The sequence below is a fragment of the Theileria orientalis genome, chromosome 4 (assembly GCF_000740895.1).
Source record: "Theileria orientalis strain Shintoku DNA, chromosome 4, complete genome".
NCBI lineage: Eukaryota > Apicomplexa > Aconoidasida > Piroplasmida > Theileriidae > Theileria > Theileria orientalis.
Genome location: NC_025263.1, coordinates 1158938 through 1186300, shown reverse-complemented (window position 1 = coordinate 1186300; position 27363 = coordinate 1158938). Strand labels below are relative to the sequence as shown.

The 27363-nt window shown below is 43.8% G+C and overlaps 11 protein-coding genes across 11 annotated transcripts; 5 read left to right on the top strand and 6 right to left on the bottom strand.

Annotated features, from left to right (window-relative positions):
- Positions 1-293: 293 nt before the first annotated feature.
- On the bottom strand, positions 294-2444 carry TOT_040000535 (uncharacterized protein; the record flags this gene model as incomplete). The annotated part of the gene is made up of 3 exons (XM_009694171.1): positions 294-765; positions 1164-1362; positions 1415-2444. 3 exons carry the CDS (start codon positions 2442-2444, stop codon positions 294-296), a joined length of 1701 nt encoding a protein of 566 aa, XP_009692466.1.
- A 529-nt stretch (positions 2445-2973) lies between these two features.
- Positions 2974-3789, bottom strand: TOT_040000534 (uncharacterized protein; the record flags this gene model as incomplete). Its single annotated transcript, XM_009694170.1, has 5 exons — positions 2974-3084; positions 3115-3278; positions 3363-3441; positions 3471-3588; positions 3620-3789. 5 exons carry the CDS (start codon positions 3787-3789, stop codon positions 2974-2976), a joined length of 642 nt encoding a protein of 213 aa, XP_009692465.1.
- Positions 3790-4182: 393 nt separating this feature from the next.
- TOT_040000533 (conserved hypothetical protein) lies at positions 4183-4896 on the bottom strand (the record flags this gene model as incomplete). The annotated part of the gene is made up of 1 exon (XM_009694169.1): positions 4183-4896. One exon carries the CDS (start codon positions 4894-4896, stop codon positions 4183-4185), a length of 714 nt encoding a protein of 237 aa, XP_009692464.1.
- A 259-nt stretch (positions 4897-5155) lies between these two features.
- Positions 5156-9831, top strand: TOT_040000532 (DNA-directed RNA polymerase; the record flags this gene model as incomplete). The annotated part of the gene is made up of 13 exons (XM_009694168.1): positions 5156-5216; positions 5252-5386; positions 5483-5594; positions 5627-6174; positions 6242-6445; positions 6508-6675; positions 6715-6936; positions 7064-7180; positions 7212-7595; positions 7833-8324; positions 8592-8738; positions 8807-8880; positions 8926-9831. 13 exons carry the CDS (start codon positions 5156-5158, stop codon positions 9829-9831), a joined length of 3570 nt encoding a protein of 1189 aa, XP_009692463.1.
- A 591-nt stretch (positions 9832-10422) lies between these two features.
- Positions 10423-12628, top strand: TOT_040000531 (conserved hypothetical protein; the record flags this gene model as incomplete). The annotated part of the gene is made up of 2 exons (XM_009694167.1): positions 10423-10780; positions 10812-12628. 2 exons carry the CDS (start codon positions 10423-10425, stop codon positions 12626-12628), a joined length of 2175 nt encoding a protein of 724 aa, XP_009692462.1.
- A 35-nt stretch (positions 12629-12663) lies between these two features.
- TOT_040000530 (uncharacterized protein) lies at positions 12664-13586 on the bottom strand (the record flags this gene model as incomplete). The annotated part of the gene is made up of 6 exons (XM_009694166.1): positions 12664-12797; positions 12828-12934; positions 13025-13101; positions 13132-13224; positions 13254-13468; positions 13508-13586. The coding sequence occupies 6 exons, from the start codon at positions 13584-13586 to the stop codon at positions 12664-12666; spliced, it is 705 nt and encodes a 234-aa protein (XP_009692461.1).
- Positions 13587-13920: 334 nt separating this feature from the next.
- Positions 13921-16282, top strand: TOT_040000529 (MAC/perforin; the record flags this gene model as incomplete). Its single annotated transcript, XM_009694165.1, has 13 exons — positions 13921-14068; positions 14101-14181; positions 14213-14385; positions 14493-14620; positions 14651-14728; positions 14759-14940; positions 14996-15414; positions 15445-15584; positions 15610-15754; positions 15786-15888; positions 15924-16012; positions 16044-16128; positions 16152-16282. 13 exons carry the CDS (start codon positions 13921-13923, stop codon positions 16280-16282), a joined length of 1902 nt encoding a protein of 633 aa, XP_009692460.1.
- Positions 16283-16344: 62 nt separating this feature from the next.
- Positions 16345-18673, bottom strand: TOT_040000528 (MAC/perforin; the record flags this gene model as incomplete). The annotated part of the gene is made up of 9 exons (XM_009694164.1): positions 16345-16472; positions 16504-16576; positions 16646-16807; positions 16862-17152; positions 17184-17614; positions 17646-17821; positions 17947-18155; positions 18210-18409; positions 18451-18673. The coding sequence occupies 9 exons, from the start codon at positions 18671-18673 to the stop codon at positions 16345-16347; spliced, it is 1893 nt and encodes a 630-aa protein (XP_009692459.1).
- Positions 18674-18739: 66 nt separating this feature from the next.
- Positions 18740-22933, bottom strand: TOT_040000527 (DNA-directed RNA polymerase; the record flags this gene model as incomplete). Its single annotated transcript, XM_009694163.1, has 12 exons — positions 18740-18821; positions 18855-19156; positions 19188-19383; positions 19426-19474; positions 19548-20488; positions 20588-21488; positions 21527-21677; positions 21801-21995; positions 22026-22299; positions 22332-22530; positions 22574-22813; positions 22849-22933. 12 exons carry the CDS (start codon positions 22931-22933, stop codon positions 18740-18742), a joined length of 3615 nt encoding a protein of 1204 aa, XP_009692458.1.
- A 556-nt stretch (positions 22934-23489) lies between these two features.
- Positions 23490-25480, top strand: TOT_040000963 (uncharacterized protein; the record flags this gene model as incomplete). The annotated part of the gene is made up of 7 exons (XM_009694162.1): positions 23490-23792; positions 23853-24188; positions 24233-24383; positions 24416-24492; positions 24656-24799; positions 24859-25179; positions 25391-25480. The coding sequence occupies 7 exons, from the start codon at positions 23490-23492 to the stop codon at positions 25478-25480; spliced, it is 1422 nt and encodes a 473-aa protein (XP_009692457.1).
- Positions 25480-27344, top strand: TOT_040000525 (hypothetical protein; the record flags this gene model as incomplete). The annotated part of the gene is made up of 3 exons (XM_009694161.1): positions 25480-25773; positions 25805-25863; positions 25895-27344. The coding sequence occupies 3 exons, from the start codon at positions 25480-25482 to the stop codon at positions 27342-27344; spliced, it is 1803 nt and encodes a 600-aa protein (XP_009692456.1).
- Between the last annotated feature and the right edge of the window lie 19 nt (positions 27345-27363).

Below are 27363 nucleotides of genomic sequence, written 5' to 3'. Positions count from 1 at the left end.
TTCAGATGTGTATCCTCACCTTTCTAAACTTTTCTCAGCATATCATTTCCTTATATTTATTTCCACTTACTTTATCGCCATTTATTATACTAATACCTATTTTTACAAATTAATCAGAAATTATTTCTAATTTTCAACACCACACTCTTCAAATTGTAAATGCGATCCAGTCTCCTATTAATAATTAAAATCACGTTTTTATTGTGCAATACCTATCTCATTTAAGATATAGTTTAAAAAAATATTCGTTGGTACAATATTTACAGTGTTCTGTTCGGAACCTGGGCGTTTTGTCAACTCATTTTGTTTATTGACAGCTTCGCCAGCTCCAACACCAGCGAGGGCACTGACGATAGGTCCTCGAATCCTGGTGTTAGCATAACGTCTGCTGCGTTTTCTGATATGAAATCAAAGCAGCACTGTCTCAGGTAGTCTGCGTTGTACAGCTTCGAGTACTTAAGCAGGTAGCACGAGTTTTCTATGTCCAGCTTCGTCACCAGTATTTCTTCGCAGAGGTTCTTCAGCCTCACTACTGAGCATGCGTCTGCCAGTCCCATGATTTCGCACACTCTGTAGTGGTTGCTGTTGCTCAGGTCCTCCACTCTCGCTGTGTACAAGAATTCCAATAACTTCATGACGCTATCTAAGCTCCATTCGTTCAGCTCCACGATTGCTTTTTTCGGCCGTATTTCCCTTCTCTGTCTTCTTATGATTACTCTCGGCCTTTGTGCGTGGCGCCTTCTTCTCCGCTCTCTCGCTTCTTCTCTCTTTCTCCGTTCGTATGAATCTCTGCTTGACCTAGATCCTGCATCAGAGCGGTCTAAATTAATATTATGAGCTGGTAAATACTGGTGTGAACAAACATCCATAAGTATTTAAGCCGATATTTGGGCGTTTTTTTGTAAAAAAAAAGATTTTTGAAATAAAAATTAAAAAGATGCTTTTACCAAAAGTAACTACTCAACGCCGTTAACTATCTATTTACATATTTACTAACACATTGACAAATCTAATGCTAATTTTACTTACCATCTTCGTGGTCCTCACGGTCGTGATCGTCGCCATCGTAGCCGTTCCTGTGATCATCGTGATTGTATTCGTCGTCGGTCCCGTAGTCGCCCGGATCTTCCTCTTCTTCCTCCTCGAATTCCGACTCCGTGTACTCGTGGTCTTGGTGTGAAAGCAGGTCATAGAAATATGTTGAGTTAGCTGCCAGTATTACTTTGTGTGCTGGTATTTCTTTTCCTGATGCATATATTGTCACGTCGGAGAAACTGTCGGCATTCATGTAGTTTCCAATGTTCTTAACGAACCAGTTGAGGTTATTGGTACCACCTAAAAAGATATTTTTAGCAGAACCATCTATTTACTTAATCAAAATACCAACATAAAAACCTGTATAGTAAATAAATACCTGAATTGCTCAACTTACTTAAAATTGTATTGTAGAATTTAATAGAGTGCAGGTCGTTAAGCCAGTTCGAGCCGTTGAAGCCTCCGAATATGTACAATCCGTCCGACAGCGTCACCATCGTTGCGCGCTGCCTTCTTTCTATTGCTTCGTCGTACGATACGTCCTGGATCGACCAGGTCGAGCTTCTCAGGTTGAAGACGTATAGCGTGTTGAAGGGCACGTCTCCGTTATATCCTCCAAAGAGGTATATCTCCCCCTTGTGGAATGAGCACGCGTGACCTCTGACTCCCGGCGGCACGCGTCCTTCAAAATTTAGCGACGTCCACGTGTGCGAGTTGATTGAGTACATGTGTATGTCGTCGAAGTGTACTGAGCCGCTGTGTCCTCCCAGCAGATACAGGTTGCGTCCGTCCGTGACCATCGTGTGTGCGTTTCTTGCTGGCGGCTTCTTTCCGTGCGGCTTACTCAGACGTGACCACGATCCCAGCGTCGGGTCAAACACCTCCAGGTCGTTGAAGCACTGGTTTCCGTCGTAGCCTCCGAACGAGTAGAACAGCTGGCCCACCAGCGTCATTGAGTGGCATGCCCGCTTACTCGGGACCTTCCCTGTCGCCTCCACGACGCGCACATTAACGTCTACTGACTGTCCAAACCGCAGTCCTGACACACTTTCCTCGAGTCCTCCCACGTCGATTGCGAACATATCTGACAGCCACTGTGTTCCGTCGTGGCCTGCGAAGATATACAGCTCATTGTTATACACTGAGGACGCGTGGTTGTTTCTCTCCAGCACCAGGTTAACGTGTTTTCCTCTTCTGCTGGAGTACTCCACCACTCTTAGGTTCAGGAGGTACCACCTCTTCTTCTTCAGGTGGAACGCGTAGGCGTCGCCCAGCGCCTCTCGCCCTGACCATCCTCCGAATACCACCAGGAAATTTTGTACGACATCGCAGGTGTGGGCTGCTCGTGGCGAGGGGGCTCCTGGGATTGATGATAGATCGACGTGCGATAACGCGGAAAATCCTGTCATTAAGAAACTAGATATGTTACAAAGATACTGTTTGGGGTTCGAAAATGCAGAAGGCCTTTACAAATAAACTCAATGGGATATAACTAAGGAATTCGTCGTATTTGGACCCAAACTTAAATTACTTATTTTAACGACACATTTACTGGGAATGATTCAATTTGATCTAAAAACAAAAAATATTCACACTGAAGATCCCTTTACATATAAAAACATAATAATTAGCTGCCAACGTTATAGGATTACAAGTTTATTATGTTCCTATATACCCCACGCGGATTAATATATTCTAACGACTGTGTGTATCTTTTTATCTTATCCGATTTACATTCCAACCTTTTCGTTCGTGGGTATTACACTACTAACGATATATTTAAAGGTTAACTCGTTTATTAATTTTATGTATCTATTGTCATAATATTATCTTCGCTAATGTACATTGTAATAACGTGTTTTTGGTTGACACAAATTGAATGTTATCTCAAACCGTCGTATCAACGTGTTCTTTAATTTTTAAGTTATGTTCGAATTTTTAAAAAAGTGATAGGACCAGCCCGAAAACATACGATGTTACACCAACAACTATTGAGTTAAAGGTCATGCTGAGTGCCGATTTGAGTCCGTTTTGCTTCAGGTACTTTCCCTGTGGCGTATGTGTGCGCTTTCGACTTACTTTAAAGAATCCCAGGGTTGCTGCTCCCAGCAACGTAAACATCGTTGTGAACGTGAACGTGGCAATGTTCCCTTCACTCCCATCATTCCCGAACATTACCAACACCAGGTATCCGCCCAGCGGGAACAGGCCCATGGATAAGAAGCTAAGTGCCATGATAAAGCCTATTTGAGTTAATTAGTCGTATACTGGGAAATATGGGCATTCACTAAGTGGATAACACACTAGGTAACTGCGATTTAACAAACTTTTCTTTAGAGGCGTTGTGCTGTCATCCTCTAACATGATTCCCAGCTCCTCCACCATCATGTGTCTCAGAAAGTAGTCCTACAGGCAATGCTCTTTCTGGTTCGTACCTTATTTCGGAAGGACACGTCCACCAGGGTCCTCGCGTCCGACCCCGAGAACATGTAGCGGTTCATGTATATATCTATCATTTCCTGCTTTTCTAGTTCTGGGCAGTGCTCGATTTCGCTGAACGTTTCGTGAAGATTCGTCCACTTACTGTTCCTCTCTCGCCTTCTCCGAGTTCACGAAGTCCGTCTCGGCCCTCAGGCTCACGTATTCGCCGAAGCCCATGGAAAACGAGGAGGCTAGCAGGCTTCCGATGGAGAGGCAGAGTAGTTTCTTTGCGGAAACGGAGGCTCCGGCCGCTCCTGAGACCACAGCGAACATGGTTAGCACTCCTACATTCGAATCTGTAAAATGGGCCTTAACTTACCGTCTAATCCGCCGAATACCATCGTTTTCACATATGAGCTTCTCCCCGGTAAGTGATATTCAGTATGGAGTCCTCCTTCCACATCATGTTGACATTCTGGTAACCTGAATACTGTTTTGTGCTGCTTCGGATATTTACACTAAGATTCCACCTATCTTCCTACCTTGCTGAACCTAACAGAGCGTCTCGTGTTACCATTAGTCACAAATAAAAGAAAGGGGCCGGCATCTTACATAAATATAATTTAAATCCGAAAATGGTGTATGGGCGTCCACTCCTCGGAAGAGGCCGATTAGCCCAGTCCTTCTAAATAAATATCTATCGTATAAATTAAACACTATTAGATATTATCTTTTACTCAAAAAGTTTTTTATAAAGTCCAGGTTGTATGACAAGTCGTAACCCACCAGTCCACAGAGGAGTGAGGCCGCGACCACCCTCAAAACCGACGTGCTGTAATGTATAAATTGCTTATTCAGTTTTTCCTTGGCTTCTCTAGCCCTGGTCTGCTCTGGAGTCTCAGGATTCTTAGGTTTCTTAGGTGCCGTGAACACAGGGTATAAACTAACACCTACTGTGGCGTAACTCATGTATTTTATCAACTTCTTCTTATCTTCACCTGGAATACGAAGCCAAATGTTAAAAAAATGGTCAGAAAGCCTGTGAACCCCCCTCCTTTTTAGCAACTGGAAGAAGTTGTGTAGGAACCTTGGGTAGTAATGATAGGAGCCTTCGTGATGTCTATAGTAGCACAAAAATGCACCGAACAATAGTGAAAATAGATAGAGATGTACCTCTACATATCCCTGAAGCCTGACCTTACTTGGGTCTCCCTCCTCCACAACTTCCTCCGAATCCTCTGGCGCGTGGGACTGGTGTTCGTTGGAAGGTACTTTATGTTGACTAGGATGTTCACCCTCATCCAACTTGACTGGAATATCCTTGGATTCATCGTCCTCGCTAAAATCTTCGTGGTCTCCCTTCAATAAGTTGTTTAGTCTCGAGGAAGATTCGTTGAGAATATGCTCCTTTCTGTGATAAGCTGCTTCTTTGTTATCCATGGTTATGTAAATTCGTGAAATATCAATTTAATCGATTAGTTTATGTTGATCAGTTAATCGCCTGGAAATTATGTATATAATTATATTATTAAATTATAAATAAAACAATGTAAACAACAACAAATATTGTATTGAATTACACAACAATTATAGTTTATACAGGCAAAACATATAAACTATAAATGATATTAAGTTAGATAGTGGGGATAAGATTTTCGTTCATATAGAAGTTATCAATATCTACATTTTATTATTAGAGATGGATATTGACTATATGATGAATTCCACTCAACACGCCGGTGGATTGGACAGGTTAGCAGGTTGGTTTTATTTTCGTTTTTACACCCATTCTTAGAATCTCAATACACTGGCTCGACTTACCCGGACTTTACGTCCTCAGGGTACGATGTAAACGTCAGGTTGGAACCCACCAAGTATTTTAAGGGTGAGCACGAGGGATTTAGCGAGGAGGATACCTGGAAGGTCATAGGTACGTCGAATATGTGTCAAGTATTATGGAATTGGTTCATTCATGATTATCGTTACACGCATAGACATGAGTCACAGCCATAAAATTGTATCGTAGGTTCATTTTTTAACGAACACGGATTAGTGCATCAACAAATAGAAAGTTTTAACGATTTTATAACGTATCGTATGCAAGAGATTATAGATTCACACCCAGCGATAGAAATAACGTAAGTCCATAATCTGATAAAGGAAAGTACAGTCCACAACCAAATTACCGCCCGGAAGAGGAGGAGGAAAACAGTGTACTATATAGATTAAAGTTCGGCCAGCTCTCGCTGAATAAGCCCTCAGTGGAGGAAAAGGACGGAGTTTTCAAGCACATATGGCCGCAAGAAGCAAGGCTGAGGAACCTGACCTACGCATCCCAAGTGTACATAGACATAGAGCAGCAGACGTTCCTAAACGAAGAAGGAAACCTGGTGCAAACGGACTCGACAGTGTACCCGAGAGTGCCGCTGTGCAGAATACCGATGATGCTGAAGTCGGCCTATTGTTGGACCAAGGGACTCACTGAACACGATTTGTCGGACATAGGAGAGTGCGTGTTTGACCAGGGAGGGTACTTCGTGGTCAACGGAGGAGAGAGAGTGCTGATAGCGCAGGAAAGGATGGCAAACAACTTCGTCTACGTATTTAATAAAAAAAATCAAAAGTACTCGGCAGTAGCACAGCTGAGATCGCAGCCGGACTTTTCGCAAGGAGTGACCTCGTTCTCAATCATGATACTGAACTCACAACTGGCAAAAAGTAAGAAGTAGATAGATTAGCAGTGTTAGGAGCGATGAGTAGCGCACACAATTTAATGATATTACAGATAAGATGCTGGCAGCACTGCCGTACGTGAAGGGAGACGTCCCAGTGCCGATATTGTTCAGAGCACTGGGCTGTATTTCGGACAGAGACATACTGCAGAGAATAGTGTACGACTTCTCGGACACGCAAATGTTGTCGCTAATGAGGTCGACACTGGAGGAATGTTCAGAGTACACATCGCAAGAACAATGCCTAGACTATATAGGTAGGCGAAGGGACAGAAAACACTAGTTAAGGAAAATTGAATCTCATAATAACGTTTGATAGGTAAAAGAGGGCCCACAGTAGGAGCGCCGCTGGAAGCACGCATACAATACGCGAAGGACCTGCTGAGAAGGCACTTCCTGCCACACGTGGGAACAGAAGTAGGCTCGGAGTCAAAAAAGTGTTTCTACGTGGGATACATGATACACAGACTGCTCCTAAACCAACTAGGTAAGAGGAGGAAGTAGATAGAGATAAATGATGATGTAGGGAGAATAAACGAGGATGACAGGGAGCATTTTGGAAAAAAGAGGTTGGATTTGGCAGGAGCACTGATGGCAAGTAGCTTCGGAGCACTCTTTAGAAAGCTGGCGAAGGACGTGAAGAAGCTGCTGCAAAACCAAATAGACTCAGGAAGGTCGTTTGACGTGGCAGGAGCAATAAAGTCGTGCTCACAGATAACACAAGGGTTACAGTACCAGTTGCTGACAGGTAGGTGCCAAAGCATAGAGTAGATAGGTTGGCACCATTAATGGTTGGCTACAAGTGGTGGTCAGTGGGATTAGATAAAGTGTTCGGGAGATATAAGTCTCAGTGATGAGTAAATAACAATTTGCAGGAAACTGGGGAAGAGACAAGGAAGGAAACGTAGTGAGGACGGGAGTATCGCAAGTGCTCAACAGATTGACGTTCGCGTCGTACCTGTCGCACCTGAGGAGGCTGAACACGCCACTAGGTAAGCATAAAGCAAGATAAAAAATGCGTAGGAAGAGAAGGGAAAATGGCAAAGCCAAGGCAGCTGCACAACACGCACTGGGGAATGATATGCCCAGCAGAGACGCCGGAAGGACAAGCAGTGGGCCTGGTGAAAAACCTGGCGCTCATGTGCTACATCAGCGTGGGAAGCATGACGAGCACGATCCTGGACTTCCTGCTCGAGTTCGGAATGGACTCGCTGGACGAGATCAGCCCAGTGCTGATAAAGGACAGAGTTAAGATATTTCTGAACGGAACGTGGATAGGAGTCTTCAACCAGCCGGACGCACTGGTAAACCTGCTGCTGGAGCTGAGACGCAAGGGAAACATAAGCAGCGAGACTTCGATCGTGAGGGACATACTGTCGAACGAGATAAAGATATTCACGGACTCAGGTATGTGTTGAGCGTATTTTGGTATTTTTATTGGATCGGTACACTTAAGCAACCATATAATACGACTACCACGACTAGATAATATGACTACTACAACTGGATAATACGACTACCACGACTAGATAATATGACTACTACAACTGGATAATACGACTACCACGACTAGATAATATGACTACTACAACTGGATAATACGACTACCGTAACTAGATAATGACTACCATAACTTTATAACAGGTCGCTCGATGAGACCACTGTACATCGTGGAGAACAACAGACTGCTGATAACGAAGAGGCACGCTCTGATGATAGAAAATAATCAGCTCAACTGGTCAGGGCTACTTGAAAGTGGAGTGGTGGAGTACATAGACTGCGAAGAGGAGGAGATATGCATGATAGCAATGTTCCCAGACGACCTGATCAACAACAACAACTACTGCAATAGCTACACGCACTGCGAAATACACCCGAGCATGATACTGGGAGTGTGTGCCTCAATCATACCCTTCCCGGACCAGAACCAGAGCCCAAGGAACACGTATCAGTCGGCAATGGGAAAGCAGGCGATGGGAGTGTACAGCACAAACTATAACCTGAGAATGGACACGCTGAGCCACGTGCTATACTACCCGCAGAAGCCGCTGGTGTGCACGAGGTCAATGGAGTTCCTGAGGTTCAGAGAGCTGCCAGCAGGAATCAACTCGATAGTGGCAATTATGTGCTACACAGGTACAGTTTATGAGAACATGGCAGTTATTTATGAGGACATTGTTGACCATATAGTAGTGCTAGTAACAACAGTATTGTATAATTCATGGTAGTAATAGTGTTGGTGATAATAGTAGTTATGTTATGGTAATACTGGTAGTTATGGCATTACTAGTTTTGGTAATAATAGTAGTGATGTTATGGTAATACTAGTTTTGGTAATATTAGTAGTTATGTTATGGCATTGACAGCATTGATAAAATCATTGGCTCTAAACAAAGATTTTAGGATACAACCAAGAGGATTCACTGATCATGAACCAGTCGTCAATTGACAGAGGACTGTTTAGATCAGTGTTCAACAGAACGTACTCGTCAGAGGAGAAGTACCTGGGAAGCACAGTGATAGAGTCGTTTACGAAGCCGACGGCGACAAGTAAGTAGCTAGATAAAGTGATTGAAAGGTGTTATTAAAAATCATAACAGCAATATTGTGATGTACAGGTAACTTTTTGAACCTGAAGAGAGGAGATTACTCGAAGCTGGACAACGATGGGCTGATAGAGCCAGGAAGCAGAGTGCTGGGAGACGACATCATCATAGGAAGGTCGTCGCCAGTGGAGTCGGACCCGAACAACCCGAACTACCCAGCAGAAATGAACCTGAGAATGGACTGCAGCTGCTGCCTGAGACCGAACGAAAACGGAGTGGTGGACAACGTGTTGCTAACAGTTAACAACAAGGGCTGCAAGTTCACAAAGGTGAAGGTGAGGAGCGTGAGAGTGCCACAAATAGGAGACAAGTTCGCAAGCAGGCACGGACAGAAGGGAACGATAGGAATGACGTTCAGAATGGAAGACCTGCCGTTTACATGTGAAGGAATAGTGCCGGACATCATCATGAACCCGCACGCAGTGCCCTCGAGAATGACAATAGGGCACCTAATAGAGTGCCTGCTGGGAAAAGTGGGAGCGCTGGTGGGAATGGAGGGTGACGCGACGCCGTTCAGTAAAATGACGCTGGAACAGATATCGAGCAGACTGTTCAAGTGCCACTACTCGAAGTACGGAAACGAGGCGTTCCACAACGGGTTCACAGGAAACCTCATGGCAAGTAAAATATTCGTAGGACCAACGTACTACCAGAGGCTGAAGCACATGGTGGAGGACAAAATACACGCGAGAGCAAGAGGACCGGTGACGATGCTGACGAGGCAGCCGACGGAAGGAAGGTCGCGAGACGGAGGACTGAGGTTCGGAGAAATGGAGCGCGACTGCATGATCTCGCACGGCGCGGCGAAGATGCTGAAGGAGAGACTCTTCGACCAGTCTGACGCGTACAGAGTGCACGTGTGCAACCTCTGCGGACTCCTCTCGATAGCGAACCTGAACAACAGCTCCTTCCAGTGCACGGCCTGCGACAACAAGACGCAGATTTCGCAGGTGACGATCCCGTACGCCTGTAAGCTCCTGCTGCAGGAGCTAATGGCAATGGCAATATACCCGAAGCTGGTGCTGACGGAAGCGTAAGTTGGAGAAGGAGCAGTGAAGTTCAAGAAATACTCGGGAAGCTTGAACGCGGTTGAGAGCGTATGTAGATTTTAATTTGCTTTATCATAGCTTAGTACGCGTTAGAGTGTGGATGAGATATTTATGGACATATTTGTATTTAAAATGGAGTTGGATTTAAATAATACATGGGTGTAGCGCGGCTAGCAGTGGATGCCGCGAGTGAAAATTTAATTAATCAGAGTAAATAAAGTAAAATAGAGGATTTAGTGGATGAAAACAATAAAAAACAGAAAAAATTGACAAAAATAAGTGAAATGTGTAGAAATAGAGCTGGAAGTTAAGGGTGGAAGGAAGGAGATGCCGCCTGCCTGCACAGGAACTTGCACGCAGAAATCGAGGTCGAATCTAACAAACACTAACTAGAAAAAGCAATGAAAAATATTAAAAAATGACATTATAGAAAAATAAGTGAATGTGGCATACCAAAATGAAATGTTTGAGTAGATGCCAATCAGATAAAAGGGAGACATTGTCTAAGGAAGTAGCACATTGTAAAATAATTTTTAAACTGGATTTAAATGTATAAATAATGTAGATGCGCGCTTGAAAATGGGCCATAATCCGACCTTACAAGTAAACAGAATCTCCAAGTGCCAGAAAATGGAAATGGCAATGGAAAGCATTAGGAGGACGCAGAAACTGGGAGAAAAACCCTGGATAAAATACAGTAAGGTGCCGAGCAAAGTGTTCGACAAGGAAAAGGTGAATGTGTTTATGAAATTGTGCCTGGCCACGAAAAAGAGTGTGACTCCACGGAATAGCACAACTAGGCAGGCCCCTCTTGAAAATGTAAACTACAACAAGCAGCTCGAGGAGCTGGACATACTGGTGGATATCATTAAAAAAACTGGGAACGTTGGCAGGTCTGAGGACCACAGGCCCCTGGTACACGTGCCGCTGCCCAGAGGTAAGCTCAAGAAGCAATGCATAATTTTCAGAATTCTACGAACTGAAGCCGCTGGTGCCGTTCAAGTCGATTGCAAAGAAGCCCAAGAAACGGTCGCCCGGGTCTCTTCATGACGTTGCACAGGACCTGGGCTCTCGGTACATTTTTACGGACATGTCCACTGGGCAGGTTTACGGTGAGTCCAAAAGACTTCACACGGACTTAGGGCCTTCAGCCAAAGCATACACGCAGGATTACCTGAAGCTTGTGACTAGGAAACGGGAGGAGACGAGGGTCGACAAGTCGACCTCCATTAGTTCTAGGCAGAAAGATAGGCTTGACAAGTCGACCTCCATTAGTTCTAGACCAAGGGAAAGATTTGACAAGTCGACATCGATTAGTTCGAGAGTGGGAACTAAAGTGGATAAATCTACTCTTACTAGAGCTGTCTCTCTGAATATCCCTGAGAAGGAGGAATCCGGTGATGATGGAGACACAGTGGCCATCAAATATGACTTAAGGTCGGAGGATACAGTGGTAGTGCTCACTCCACAGAGGGTTCTTGAGAAGGTTGAAAAGGTAAATCTGCAGTCGGAAAGAGGCATCTTGAGAGAAATGTCAACTATATCGAGTAACCCCTTCGAGAATCACCTGAGTACATACCCATCCTTCGATAGCGTCCAATTGGCCGAAGTGCAGCCTAATGCAGTGGATGCAGCTGATTTGTACCTTATCGATAACTCCTGGGCAGTCCTGGGCCCAGTCACAGAACAACTTAAAGGCACAGGACACGTTAAGGATAAACGCCCATCGAGAAAAGAAAAGGAAAGGGAAACAGTAGAGCCGCCGACTCAAGGCCATCAAGTTGAAGTTCTTGTGGAGCAAACGAAGACTGAGTCTAAATCAGGTGGCCATACGGAGAAAAATGTTGCCTCACTTAACAGATACGACGATGAAGTGGAAACTAAGCGCTACAATACGGTAGAAGATGAGTCAGTGGAAGCAATACCACATGAATTACTAGAAATTAAGCCAGAAAATAAAGAATCAGCATCCAAAGTGGAATACAAAGAGGAGCATGAGTCGAAAACGGCAGTTAACGATGTTGAGAAACATGAGACGAAGTCCCGTGATGAGGCAGGATCTGAAGAGCGTGAATTTGATGAACATGAGGTAGATGAGTCCAAGGAGTCCAAAGCAAAGGTGACATACGTTGACGAAGTTCCCGAATTGAACTTGGAGAGCACCAAGTTCTACAATGAGAAGCACCTGGAAGAAGAGGGGCGTAAAGAAGTGGACAAACAAGACGGAGACCTGGAGCCGCAGGACCAATTAAACAAAACTGAATCGGAGGTGTTTGATGTGATGGAGAGCGACCACAGGCAGATTGGAGATAAAGTAGCAGAGTCAGTCCAGGACTCAGTTGATCGTCAACCCCTTTTACAACATGAACAATTTGAAGATCGTCAGACGAGTTTACAAGAGCACCTCACAGAACAGTCAGTTACAAAATCGGATGAACAACCTGGTGAAAAACTCGCCCAAGAGCCTGTTACAAAATTGGACCAACAGACCAGTGAAAAGTCGGATGAACAGTCAGTTACAAAATTGGATGAACAGTCAGTTACAAAATTGGATGAACAATCTGTTACAAAATTGGACGAGCAGCCTGGTGCGCAGGAATCTGAGCAGCAGGAGGGCGTGCAGTCGGATGAACTACCCGAACTGCCGCTGGCAATCGCCGACAGGCCCAGACGCAGGAGGGCCAGGTCCCACAAGCGAAGCAAGAAGAGCCTACCGGGCGTGCAGCTGAGCGACTACAAGGGCTTCTACGTAGTCCACGCCACCAACGACTGGTCACTCTCCTAAATATTGCCTAATGTAGTATATTGCGTACACTCAGCTCAATAAAACTTAAAAGGCCTGCGCATGACGTTTCTGAGCGCAGGAATGTAGTCCTTGTTCCAGGTTATTCTCCCCGGAAGGTCAGAGTACTTCCGCTCATACCGCCAGTTAGGCGTCCTCAGTTGCAACGTTTCTAAAGCAGAATGAGCGCACGCACGCTTACCTTTCCTCAGGGGCTGCAGCTTCATCTCTATTTCCTCCATCTCAGCTTCGATTCTGGAAGCTGTGTTTATCCACCCCGTCTTGGCTAGCGAGTCCTCCAATTTAGACCTGCGTAAGAAATTAATATGAATTTATGTTTTATAATAGAGTAAATCGGGTTAAACTGAGGTTGTTTTACAATCAGCAGATAAAACAAACCTTTTTATTTTAAAGTTGAGTTCGTTCAGAAGCTCCTTTAGCTTAAACATCCTCGTTTCGAGCACCTCCTTCTCCTCCTGAAAGAGATTGCAGTTCCCTTTTGGTACCTGAGCCTTAAGAATCTGTTTCGCCCTTACACACTGCTGGTGTATCTCCCTCCTCGTTATCACGCCCAGGATCCGCTTCATGGTAAGCTTGACCTAAGCAGCGTGTGTGGGAAAGAACAAACCTTTTTCAGCCTCCCGTGCTTCGGAGGCTTCGTGTGGTTCTGGTACGCAGCCCATCGCTCCCCTAGCAGCAGATTCTTCTCCTTGAGGCACGAAAAGTAGAGGCTCCTCAAATCCTCGAAACTTTTCTGACGAAGGAGGTAGGAAGGCCAGGGATACCCAGTGGTAGAAAGCTTTTCCTTTTGTCCAAAGGGAGTTTCGGGGTCAAGGTAGCCACCTAAGAGTTAGATTATGTAATTTCACAGGGGATTCCAACCTTTCCAAAGCTCATCGATTCCTCGTTTAGGAATTGCCGAAAATGGTATTCGTGGTCTGAAAAATCTAATGAGGCTCATATTTGATGGATTTATGAACCTCAACACTGCTTATGGTACATGAACATTATAAAAATATAAGTTGTGTAAGGCAGAGTATGTGATGCACATTTTTAGCAAAAAACTAAAATTTAAAGTTATATGAGCATAATTAAAATTTAAATATTAAACAAAAAATTAGTAAAGCTAAAATTATCATTCGATTTAAAATTTGCACTTAAATTTATTATTTCCAGAGAAACGTCTGTGTTCATACATGAAGTTGTATTTAAGTTGATTAAAAATAGCCAATACCTCTATATTATTTATTACACAATTTACACATGAATTTTTTATTTATATATAAATTTGTACGATGAATATATCTTATTTATTGGTATGTGTGACTCTATTTTCAAAAATATGTAAACAGTCATATTCACTCACTATTTCGAGCCACCTGGGAGCTGAAAATGGCTATATAGACTCCGAGGAGGACGATTTGGAAGAACTTAATCCCGAACGTTAGTGAGTACTAGTTAATATTCCAAAACAGATGTCCTCTTGGATCAAGATATCGAGGAAATGTTGTCAAATAATTCCAACGATGAGTACGACCGAGGCTGTCCTGGCCTAGGTAACCACTAGTAGTTCTCATAGACCGTTAGATTACCTGGGAGTGGGTTACGATTCCATATATGCCAACTCTATGGGAGGTGACGCGTCAATATTGGATCCGGGGTACAGAGCTCCAATAATAGAGTTCACCTGGAGAAAAAACTCAGAAGGATTTTCACCAACTTTAGGATCCCTGCACCCAGTTGGTGGCTGGGTTAGACCGGTTTTTTCATGTAGTAGATCAACAAAAGTACTAAATTTATAAATAATTAGTGAAGTTACATACCGGTGACGACCATACTATTATCTCAACACTAATAAGTTCATTAGATAAACGAAATAAGCAATTTGGACGATCTCAAGGATTCGTTATCGGCAAACGCTAAATTAAACGGCGACATACCAAACAACTCATTTACGGGCTCGTTGGAATATAAAAATTCATTTTCGAAATTCAAGTTACTCATTGTAATTTAATGTTAGTTTAGGTCTAAGAGCCAGAGGGTATACAATAAAATTGAACAGTGCATACGATATCAAGTGGGAATACCCCTGAATCTACCATGGTAAGACCGATTAACCCTAAACTTTTAAAGGAAATTTACTGAGTCGTTCGAGTTCTCAGTGTCGAAGCTGCCAGTGCTGAAATATAGTGAAATTAAAGGTTGCAATATTTTGGATAAATCATCCGGTTCTAACGAGAAGTGCGATCCCATTAAACCATGGATTAAGTTTTTTGAAATGTTTGGAACACATTTTAACCACCAACTAACGCTGGGTACGTTTTAGCCATTGGTAGTTTCTAGGATTTAAAAAATTAACATTTTAATTAGGAGGTAAAATAACTCAGACTATGCGATTTGACGCGTCTAAGCTCAAGGATTTGAGGGAACACGGAGTGGATGTGGATATTGCTATACAAACGTCACTTGGTTCATCAGAAGGCAACTTATCAGCCAGCGCCAGCAAGGATAAGTCAAAGCTGGACGAAATAGGGTTTAAGAAAATATCAGTTTTAGGTGGTCATATGCCTAATTTCCCTCTTGACGATGAAGAGTTTGCAAGCTGGGCAGAAAGCGTTTCAGAGAACCCAATGCCAATAGGAGTAGTGGCGACAAGCCTGAAAACGCTGCTCGACCCTAAGTTACACTCGTCATATGACGAGGCTCTGCACCAATACGGTATTCTAAATGGAATAAACTATGAACAGCTTAAGGTGATAAGCGGCGACGTGACAGAATTTTCAAAAGAGGTAACTGACACACGCGTGACAATTGAGTAGATTGAAAATTCAACAAACATTGTTTCATTAAGTCGAGAAAATAAATTCAAATGTCCTGAAGGCTCAAAGATTTTATCTGGAGTTTCACTCATTTTCGGAGAAAATAAGTTGCTGGGTGTCAACTATTGCGAGTCCAAAGTGTTAGTTTTATTATTTGCAAAAAAGAGATCTTGAAAATTTATCTACTCTTAGGAATGAATGCATGATTCCCACTTACGATGACGTCAAATATTCGTGGAACTGGATTAGTTGTACCAGCGGATTACAACCTGGTGTTGAGCAATTCGTAAAAATCTCAGAAGACAACGAAGTATTTTTGTCTTCGTCATTTAAATCTATAGACTTTCGTCGAGCTAAAGTGCCCTGAACATTCCACGATTCAAATGGGATTAATTGTGGTTACAAACAACGGCGAGATCACGGCCATGAACGGATGCGAATATGGTATGCATAAATTGACGTAAAAGAATTGTTTTTAGGGAAAAAATCATGTTTGTATCATCTAAAGGGAGAGGAAACTGCATACATTTGGGGAGTTTGCTACTCTTACCACGAAAAGTTGAACAAAGTTTGTTTACGGTAACTCACAAATTATTCAGTTACAACTCAAATTTTCAACTCCGGAAAGTCCTGATGAAGATAAGATTTCCTGCTCAGAAGGGTACAAGATTATCACAGGTAACGGTGAATCTTAAGCATCGTTATAGGATTCATGACCAAATTGCCTAAAAAGGATAGCTCGAAGTTTGATGACCCTGAAGCTTGCGATAAGTACGGCACCAGCTGCAAGTTTAAGGACAGCAATAACCCCTTCGGGTTCATACTGTGCAAGTCATAACAAATGTACTGGTTATTATGTGAGTGTACGTTCGTAAATAAATCAATTTATATTATACGATACTATGCTGTAAACATTCCCCAACCAATCGACAAGTTGCAAGTGTCCTTTGTTATGAGTTTACACCCGTTTGCAAATGAGCTACATGCTGAAACTACTGATGACTTTTCTGCAATACATCCCACAAGCCCTAAATTTATATTAAAGAGGGGAGACCATACCTATTAAAGTGTATCTCGTGTCTCCGATATCTATTTTATCATTTGTGACTATATTGGCCACAGTTTCAACCGCCTACGAGATTTGCATCAGAATGAGGTAAACGTGCTTTTGTGAGCATGTATACTGTGTATTCTAAATTACCTTCAATTCCGGTATTCTTTTATCTGCGCACACTATCATCATCGCTCCCTTGTGATCAGTTTCACACGAACTTGCTCCTGTTTTACACGGTGTTACTTTAGTCATATTTAACATCATGTTGAAGCCAGTTATTATTTGATCTCCCTCATCACAAGTTAACTCCTGCAGAATTGTGATGTTATTAATTTAATGTTGGAGCTAAATGATATGACGTACATTTTGGTTGTTTTCGTACTTGGTCTTGAATTCCAAACCAAGTGAGTTGCCGCAGAGAATGTAAATAAACGTGTTAGAATTCTCACTCAACTTATCGACTGTGCAAAACGCTCTAAAGAATCGTGACTTTGGTGTGCCGTACTTATTCTGCGGGCATGGGTAGACCTCCGTCTTCAGCTCCTTATCTATGTTCAGAATGAACCCAAATAGCACCCTTTTATCTTTAGGACACTTTGCCAGGGGTATCTCCTCGTTCGCATTCGATGCTATCACTTGAGTCGAGTTGACGAGCTAAAAATTGTCGTAATCTTGTTTATCTTACTATTGATTTCAGCGTCATTATCCTCCCCTCCTTTTCTTCTATGTCCCACGGCAGCGCCTCGTTCAATCCAATATAAAAATTCATAGCCTCCTTGAACGCGTTATAGTATTCTCTTGGCAGATACGTGCTTATGTTTACCAGATCCATCCTTATTGGCATTGGGTACTTCGGAACCGTTGATTTCCACTTTCTTATCGAGGCCGGCGAAATGTTCTTGTCCGGGTGTATTCCTCCCATCACACTGAACTTCAGCTTCGACGACTTCTTCAGGTTCTTTAGTTCCTCTTCAAAGTGCTGCGACACTCCTACCGACACGTCTACATTAACTCCAGAAATTGCCGCTCCGATCACTGCGTTCACTTCGAACCCGTTTTTTGCCAGCGAGTCCACTACACTTGAGGGCACGCTCAGGTACCTCGTCAGCTTCCCTCCTGTTTACAGCCGTTAAATTGGTTCATTTACCTAGGTGTATTTGCGTGACCACGTGAGTTCCAAACTCTGAAAAGAACTCCATCCACTTTAGCAAATCTGAGCAGACCTTCTTTCTCTTTTTATACTTTTCTATTGTACATTCTTCATAGTGTTTTATCGTTTTAGGCAATTCTGAGGCCGATTCAGTAAATTCATCGGTTGTAATCCTATGTGTGCCGTTATGTTTTGCACATACATATCTGGTCATACAAGAGCATATTTACTTAACTATGAATACACACATCTGAGTAAGTGTGTGTATACACGTATATCTACATGTGTGTGTACGTACCAGTCAAGTGTTGGCGGAATCCCGGCTGCGTACGTAAAGCAGTAGTATGCGTTGGTGTACAGCTTGTTGCTCACGCCCTCCTTTTCGTCCTTCAGGTTCTCGTACTGAGTGCTCAGCGAGCCCGTCCCTGCGTTTGGCACCTTCACTGTTATCCCTACGTCTGCCTCCGTCACGTCCTTCATTTTACTAATTGAGTCTATTTCCATCACCTAAAAGTTTTTGTTTTTTATTTGCTAGGCGAATGAGCGTTCGTGTGAACTTACGTCTTCAGACTCTCCGCATGACACTTTAGGCCTTACCCAGCCTCCCACAGGCTGCAGTGAGTCTAGGCTGTTTGTCACTCCCACGTCCGTCTGCGCCCATATGAACTCTATCACCGGTGCCCTGTACCCCAAATCCTCTCCGTAGTCTGAGTCTCCCAACGTATTCGCCTTCACGATGTCGTATCCCGATCCCAGGTACTCTAAAACCCATTTATTTTCCTCTTCTTCCTAGTTCACTTACCTAGTCCTGTTACTATTTTTGTCGTTTTAAATTCTATCGGCTCATCTTCCTTCCGTTTTACTTCGTTTTTCGCCCTTTTCTTTACGGTTTCATTTTGACTCTGTGCACTTTTCTCAGGCATTGGAGTTTCTTCATTTTTTACATTTCCCTCATTTTTCCCATTACTTTCATTCACATTACACACTATTACGTCAACACATACTAGTATCAATATTAGCTTCATATAATATGCACATTCCATTATCGATTTGTCTACTTAACACATATATGTAAATTGTATGATTTGACTTTATGACTCAATTTGTGTTCCTAGTTGTGACAGGTGTAACTTAATTCCTACATTCATTGTTGCCAGTTCGTTCGCCACGTATCTGCATATTACCGTTATCTACGCCCATTCTCACCTCAGCACGTACGGTATTGTCACCAATTTGCAGTTAACTTTGCATATTCTGCAGACCGACACTTGGCGCTTCGTGTTCGCCTCCAGCGAGGAGATTGACGGCGACAGGATTGAGCCGCACTTTGGGCACACGTACGCCTGGTGTGCGTCTGAGCAGTGCAGCAGCCTGTCCTGAAGCAGGTTCGTCGTTCCGTGCGCTATCAGCGCGTCTCTTTCCATCTCTCCGAACCTTATTCCTCCCAGGTTCTTCTTTCCCTTAACCGGCTGCTTCGTGATCGTGTCCACCGGCCCCGTCGACCTCACCTATTTAACTCATGGCTGACAACAAAATTACCTGCGCCTTGTCCGACACCATGTGCCGTAGCCTCTGGTAGTAGATCAGTCCCACGAATATGTGCGTCTGTATCTCCGTTCCCAGCGTTCCGCAGTACATGCTTTCCGTTCCGTAGTACTCGTATCCTGCCTCCAGCAGACTCTTTCCAAAATTATCCACTACGTCTTCGCTCCCTTGTGAATCTAATCCTTCCTTACTCCTCTGGTCGAAAGCTCTAAAGCACGTCGAATCGTGGCACTTTCCGTACAGTGCTGCTGACTTCCCCGCCATTCCTTCTATCAGCTTCCCTGAACGGGTTTTAGGTTTTATGTTTTCAAACAGGCCAATGACTACACTAAGTACTGCTATTGCTCAACCTACCTATTGTCATTCTCGACGGCAGTCCGTGCGGGTTAAATATAACGTCTGGCACGATTCCGTTTTCCAGGAAGGGCATGTCCTCCGTCGGCCACACTGCCGACAGTATCCCCTTCTGCCCGTGCCTGCTTGCGAACTTGTCGCCCACTATTGGCGACCTCAGTATCCTCAGCTTTATCAGCGCTCTTCCGTACTTCAGTCCTGGGCAGCTAATTTTGTCTCCCACTGTCAACTCTGACTGTCCTACCAGTGTCACGTGATCCACCACTGCTGTCTCTTCTGTGTACTTGATAACTCTATCGTTAATCAGGTTATTTCTTCCCTTTTCCTCTATTCTACATATTGGGCTGTTTTTAACCAGCTTTTCTCCTATTTTCGGCAGGCCGTCTGTGTCCAGCCTCTTTACTATCGGCTTATTGTCCGATCCCAGGTTATTGAAGTACTCCACGTGCCCTACCTTTCCTTCCTTTCCTCCGCTCTGTGCGTTCAAGTCAACTACCTTGGTCTTATATATGAACGAGTTAAACAGGCCTCTGTCCACTGACGCCTTGTTCAGTATCATTGCGTCCTCCATGTCGAATCCTGAGTGTGCTATTATTGCCACTACGCAGTTGACTCCCGTCGGGTAATCTTCGAATGCCATTTTTTCGTACTCCTTCGTGTACACCAGCGGCTTCTGCAGACTCGTCAGCACGTACGTCTTCACTTCCGACCTGTAGACTTGCGCGTGGAAGGGCAATCCCACGCTCTGCTTTAGCATTTGGCACTGGTACATGTTCCTCGGGCTCTGGTTGTGGTTGCTGAATGGCGTCAGACTCGCCGTCACGCTCAGTATGCAGCACATGTCCAGCTCCATGTACTCGTACACCACTGGACAGTTGTCCAACTCTTTATAGTTGTCACCTATTTTATAATTTTGTGAATCCACTGTTACATCTCTTTCGCTACTGCATCCCCCTTCAGCTTCTCCTCCACTGCCAGTGCCACGGCCTCTTCCACTACCACTTAATATACTTTGGTCCAACTCGTCAGCATTACTATACCTTGTTGATTCGTCTTTATGATTCTTCAGTTTTTCGTGGGATTTATTCAATTCGTCTTCGTTTATTGCTATTGTTGACCACAGCTGTGTTATTGGCCCTATGTATTCTATTCTGTTATCCTTCACGTTCTTCACTGGTCTCACTAACCTTCCCGGGAACGTCATTATGTATATGCACGACACTGCCCCGTATTTGTCTCTTATTGCGCACGTTTCAAAGTGTGCGCACATTCCGTACTTTTCAATGTTTTTTGCGCTTTTCAGGCTATCGTAGAACCCTTCCACGTCTCTCAGGTTGATGTAGCACTGCGGTATCCCGTCCACCACCAGCGGTATCCTTCCGTCCTTCCCTTCCAAGTGCCCATCATCTCTGTAACTGTTCCCGTTGCCCGCGTTATAATTCGTCGTGTGCGTCGACTGCGATTTCAAAAACGCCTTTATCGCCTCCAGGTACGAGGGCCTGTTTGGCGTCGTCACTGCCTTTGCGTACTGCGCCAGGTGAAGCAGCAGTCCGCAGGGCGCTCCGTCTGGAGTGTGCACTGGGCATATGAATCCCCAGGTTTCTCCCAGCAGCTTCCTCACCTGCGTCGAGTGCATCTTCGTGAATATGTTCCCTCTGTGCACTGACCTCAGGTGACTTGCGAACCTGTGGTAGTTGATTCTGTCGAGCACTATTGTGAATCCTGAGTTCTGGTTAAGCTCGTAGTGCGAATTTGTTGCGTTTCCTGTTGACAGGAAGTATTGTATTTTCCTCGGGATCTCCGGCGCCACCTTGTTGATTGCGAAGTTGAACAGCTGCACTGAGTTCATAAAGTTCCTTATCAGTCCCTCCTGATCCTCTCCTGCCTCTGATTCCATCTTCTCCGCTCCCGCGTAGTTCCTCTTCTTCGAGCCTCTTCCTCCTAAATTTACTCATTTATGCTTCCATTATCTCCTTTACCTTTCAGGTGATTCAGGAAATTGTTTATTTCCATGTTGTATATCGTCCTTATTCTCGTCAGACACAGGTACAGACTCTCCTTAAGTATACATGAATACGAATGCCCTGGCAACAATATCTCCTGAAATGCGAACGAGTCATAACTTTCGCTCTACGGTTACCATTAATTCCACGACTTATGATTTACATAATTCTAATACTAATCCTAACTAGACTATCGCCTAAATGTTCAATTTTTTCCGGTGGTTGCTTCTTCCTTTTCACTATCACTCACCTGTATGTTTCCTTGCGATAAATCGTAAAGCTTATTCAGCATGAACATCAGTGTGTTGAACTTATCCGTGTTCGAGGCCGCGTGTATTACCACGAAGTACTTGATCAGGTGCAGTGCGCACTCTTCGAAGGTCGAGCCCGGGTGCAGGTACTGGTTGATCTGGCTCCAGCACACCTTTCCCAGTCGGTAGAGGTACTACGGTTTCCTATTATCTATCTTCCTTACTCTGTTTTGTATAAAGTCTATTTCCGACAGCACTGGGTCGCAGTGTGCCATGTCCATGTATATGATGTTGTAGAGCACTGCCATTTCTCTGTTGTTTCTGCAGTTCTCCATTATCTTCCTCCTGAACTCCTCCTCGCTGATGTACGGCATCAGTGCTCTCAGCAGCAGGAACAGCGGCACCAGCACTGTCGAGTTCCTCACTATAACTCTGAACATACACCTCTTGTTCGTCGTCAGGTGCAAATAATTTGTCACGAAGCAGCCGTCCAAATCCCTACTCATTAATTTCTATTATCCCCTACTTACGACTGGCAGCGCATAAAAATTGCGTACTCTGTGAAGAGCAGGTTTTTATTCAGGTTCGACTCCGACTTGAATGCGATTGGGTAGTTTGACCTCGGAACGATCAGGTTCCTTATCATTCTTTCGTTTCCCTTGATTATAAAGTATCCTCCTGGCTCGTCTGCGTCCTCTCCCTGCTTCACCATTTCTTCTCCCGAAAGTCCTATTGAGGTTTATTAATGAGCTATCTAGTAGTTTCAGCTAACCTTTAAGGTTACACCTGTTTGACCTGACCATTACTGGGATGTGTCCTACTGGTACCTCCTTCGTGATTATTGATTCCGATTCGTTGAACTTTATTCCAAATGTCACTACCAGCGGCGCTTCGTAGGTTGTATGGCTTATTTTAGCGTGCCATGGGTACATCTTCTGACTCGTTCCTATACATTCCGAGCCCGGTCTCATCGGATATCCGATTTTTAGCGATATCACTGACACCTTAACATCTAAAAATCATCTATCTTCTATTGCTATGGCTTACAATATGGAGTTTCTTTCGCATCCAAAAAAGACTTAAGTGGATCAGCGTTGTGTGTGATATAAACTGGAGGGATGGTTCTGACCATGTGACGAGAATAATGGTCAATAAACGTGTTGAAGCTTTCCACATGAGATTCTGAAAGATTCGATCTATTCTTGTTTGCTTCTGTCATTTTATAAAAAATTCATTACGTATAATATATATACTTATATTTTACAGTTAATTTTAATTTTCATAATGTGAGAAGATGATGTGTATAAGGTTATGGGATAACATGGTATTAACAAACATTGACACAATTTATTTTAATAAATACATTTACAATTTCGTTTAACATTATTTATTATTTTTTATCCAGGTTTTAATTTATTTTGCTACTCAAAATCATTATTTCTTTAATTACACGCTTGTTTTGAGGTTGAAGAACATAACCTTAATGAATAGTTGGAATATGATCTTAAAACTAACAATTGTGGTTAAATATTGATATTTATTTCGTATTTATTGTTAGTATTTGTCAAATTGATCAATGATTTTCGTTAACACATTTATCTGAATTTTTAATAACGGTATTTTGAATGTTTTGTTGACCCATCACACAATCACCCTGATACTCCAATTGGTTTTCTTATGATTTAAATATGAGTATACTCAGTACTGGATTGGCTTCAGATATGAAGATTTTGGTCTCTCGCCAACATATTCCGTTCACCAGAGAACAGATTGAATCCTGCTTCTCGAATTTCTTGAGACTGATAGAAAACAAAAGTGAGTTTGGTAAAAGTAAAGGATTCATAGGTGGAGACCACACTTTCGTAGAGAGCAACAAGCACCGCTTTCTATACCAATCAGTGGACGAATATTACGTGTTCGTGATGACGACGCTGGAATCGAATATAATAGAAGACCTGGTTCTGCTAAAGACTCTGGTGGAAATAGTTCAGGTGAGTATAAGTGTTAGTGCAGGTCTTGATTTGGTGTGTTGGGAGCTAATGAATTTTTAGAACTTGGTGAAACCACAAATAAATGAATCGAACATACTCGCGAATATATTTGACATACTGTTCTACATGGACGAATTAGTTAGTAATAACAGAGGAGAAAGCCTGACGTTTGATCAAATAAAGGTGTACATAGAGATGGACTCGTACGATGAGAAGATGTACAAGATGCTGGAGAAGACGAAGGTGCGCGAGGAGGAAAAGAGAAGAGAATTGTCGTCGAAAATGGAAAAGAGAAGACAGCTGGATCGGCTGTTTGTGGACCCATCGTATCAAATGGCACACTCAAACGCACAGGAGCAGCCGCCAGTGGTACAAGAGCCGAAGATACAATTACAAGTACGCGGTAGCGATAAGAGTTAGATATTTGTTAAATAACACAGGATACAAATCAAATTCAGGCTCGTAATCTGTCAGCAATAAACACAATAAAGAAGCTGAAGGAGAAGGAGACAGCTAAAGTGGTGAAGGGAGAGGCGCCAGTAGTAGTACAAATAATAGAAACCTGTAACGGGAATTTGCACCTAGACGGAGGTAAAGTGAAACGATTAAAAGGATTTATTTAGACGTGGACTCGTTGGATGTGCAAGGAGAGTTGGTGATAACAGTATTTGAAGAACAGGCACAATCGGCATCACTACAGGTAGGACTCATATTAAAAGATAAGGTTATATATGGTTTATTTAGTATTGGCATAGTTAGATGTTATATGATTACTTTTGTAAATTAGGTGGTATTGAGACTATTTACCAGTGAGTTGAGTAAAGTATTGAGTGAATTGCCTTATTTATTAATCAATTGCACAGTTGTCGCCTAATGCTGGAATTAAAATGAAGTATCACCCGATGGTCGACAAGAAAATGGTAACTAAGTCGAAGATAGAGTTTCAAAACGGATTTAATCTTGGCCAGCAACTGTCAGTAATGAAGTGGAAGTATAAATTATCAGAGGTAAGAAAGAGCACACAGTTAAATTGTGGATGTATTGGGGAAAACTAACACGTGTTTAGGATAACTTCCCACTGAGTGTGACGTGTTGGCCGAGCGAAGGAGCGAGTGAGACGGCAGTGGTGGTGGAAATAACGAACAACTCGGAACTGAACTTCACGGACATGACATTCCAGGTGCTGCACTCGCGCTTTGACAACATCAAGGTCAACTACAACGAGGGAGGGACCTTTGAGACGAACGCGGACTCGCTGAACTGGCTGATACCGAGTCTCGGAGGCATGGAGTCGGTCAAGTTGGAGTTCATAACAACCACGGACCTGAATAACATACTGCCGTTCTCACTGGTGGCAACGTCGCCGGAATCGATATCTAATGTGAAGGTAGGCAGAGTCTATTTATCCCCAACACGTGCTGCGTTACTGCGGTGTATGGCAGCTCGGGGTTGTTCTATATGGATTTCGCATATGCTTAGTTATATACAAAGATACGTACTGATATAAGCATAGTTAAGTGTATCTGTACTGATATAAGTATAGTTAATTGTAGGTTTCGTCCACTATTTTACTAATATTTGCTTTTTATAGGTTTTAGAGTGCTCTGAAAAAAATAGTGGTGAGCCCATTTCACATCTCGCTAAAACGCAATCCTGTATATCAATCACTATCGGAGAATGAGTATTAATGTATCATTATACGGTACTGTACCTGATTATATACAAATGTGTGCATGGTGTGAGCCTGAAAACAGGGTTTGTGTGTCCAAGAGTTATACACCCGAGAAACAGTGGAGTAAACCTGGAAAGGGACAGGATTCTAACTGTAAACCCCAATGAAAAGGTCTTGATGTATACAAAAGATGGTATTAACCTGAAGTTGCCAAGGTTCTCAAGGCCAAGGAGGAGATTCGTGAGGATTCTAGAAAAAGCGTCCAGAGTGGACTATCTTCCAGTGGAATCCCTGCTAGAAAGAGTGAAGGTAGGTTAGGAACGCACTAAAAACAGCTTAGGATAGAACGACTTTTTGCAATTTCGCAAACATTGAGGCCACGTTCCTGCAAATAGCAAAGTAGGTTTACGCATTTTACTGGCGGGCGTAGGTGGGTGTTTTTCAGAAGAAAGGAGCTCATAAACCACGAACTGTTCCCGGAGCTGAGGCTGGAGGCGCTCAGAAAGTCGGCGCTATTCGGCGCAGTGTACTCGCGATTCCTGAAGGACGCCCTCAAGGCCTCGAGGCTGTACGGGGGATACGGAATCAGGAACAGCCTGAAGTTCTACGTCAAGGTCAGGGACGGGAACTTCCTTGAGGAGCTGAGTCTGCCGAGCATCAGTGAGTTCGACTTGGCGCTCGGAGATATTCCGAACTCCTTCTACTCGAGGCTGCTGAATCTGTGCAGAAGGAACGATAGGCTTGAGGCGCTGAACAGTGTCTTCAGGAACCTCAAAGTAAGAACGGGGTCCCTGGTGCAAGATTTCATGCTAAGCAAAAGCAAGTTTGTGGAGTCGAATTGGGGGTACCTGTGCTTCCACGCAGTGAGGCGTGCCCGGAAATCGGTGCTAAAGGCGATCAACGAGATATGCAGGCCCAAAGAAGCGGGAAGGTTCGACCACCTGAAAACGGGCGAGAGCGACTTGGAGTTCGCAAGCAGGCACTTCGGAACGGTGCTGAACTTGTTTTCCCAGGTGTACAAAATGTCGACCCTGGTAAGTACGCGGAAAAGAGTCCCATGCGAACGCCCAAACGACCTCCTCAGTAAGCTGGGCATATGTGTGTTGAAAAAGGAGACGAGTGAACGGGAGTTGTACTCAATTTACTACAAATCAAAGCTCGAACTGTTGAAACTGAGCAGCCTAGAGGACCACGTGGCCACGTTCATGGAAATGGTGGATTACCTGAACGGGTATGTGCAGAGCGGGGACTGCGACTACGACTACTTGGACGCGTTCATTCACTGCGTGTGCAGACCGTACATGGCTAAGATAAAGGATCACTTTGGGCACGTAGACGGCAAGCTCGAGGCGATATTCGCTGAGATGTTTCCAGGGCCAGTGCCTGGGCACAATTTGACGCTGACGGAGCGCTCGATTGAGAGTCTCAGGCACTTTGGGCTTGAGCGCTTCGCGAGTCTCTTCCAGAAGGCCCCCGAAGTTCCCAGCGGTGATAAGCTATACGGGATCATGAGAGACCTTGACTCCAGCTTCCTTTACGACTTCGTCGACTCAAGAATTCTCACAAGCAGCAACACTGACTCCATGGACCAGAAGAACTTCAGGGGCAACTGCTTGGACAGCGTCAAGTACTGCCACCTGATAGTGCACTCGACTTCCGAGGACCTGGACGAGCTGCTGGACAGAAATTTTACCTTTTTGAGGGAAAAGTATAAGCAGCTCGACCTCCTCAAAATCGACCCGCTTGTAACTCTAGACTTGCCTGGCTACGGCAAAGGCGCAATACGCGAGTTTGACAGGAAAAGACTCCAGCACAGGGCCCTACTTAGGCATCCAGTGAACTCGCAGCTGTACATTACTCTAAACGACTGGTCCAAATGACTTAAAGACTCCACTATCC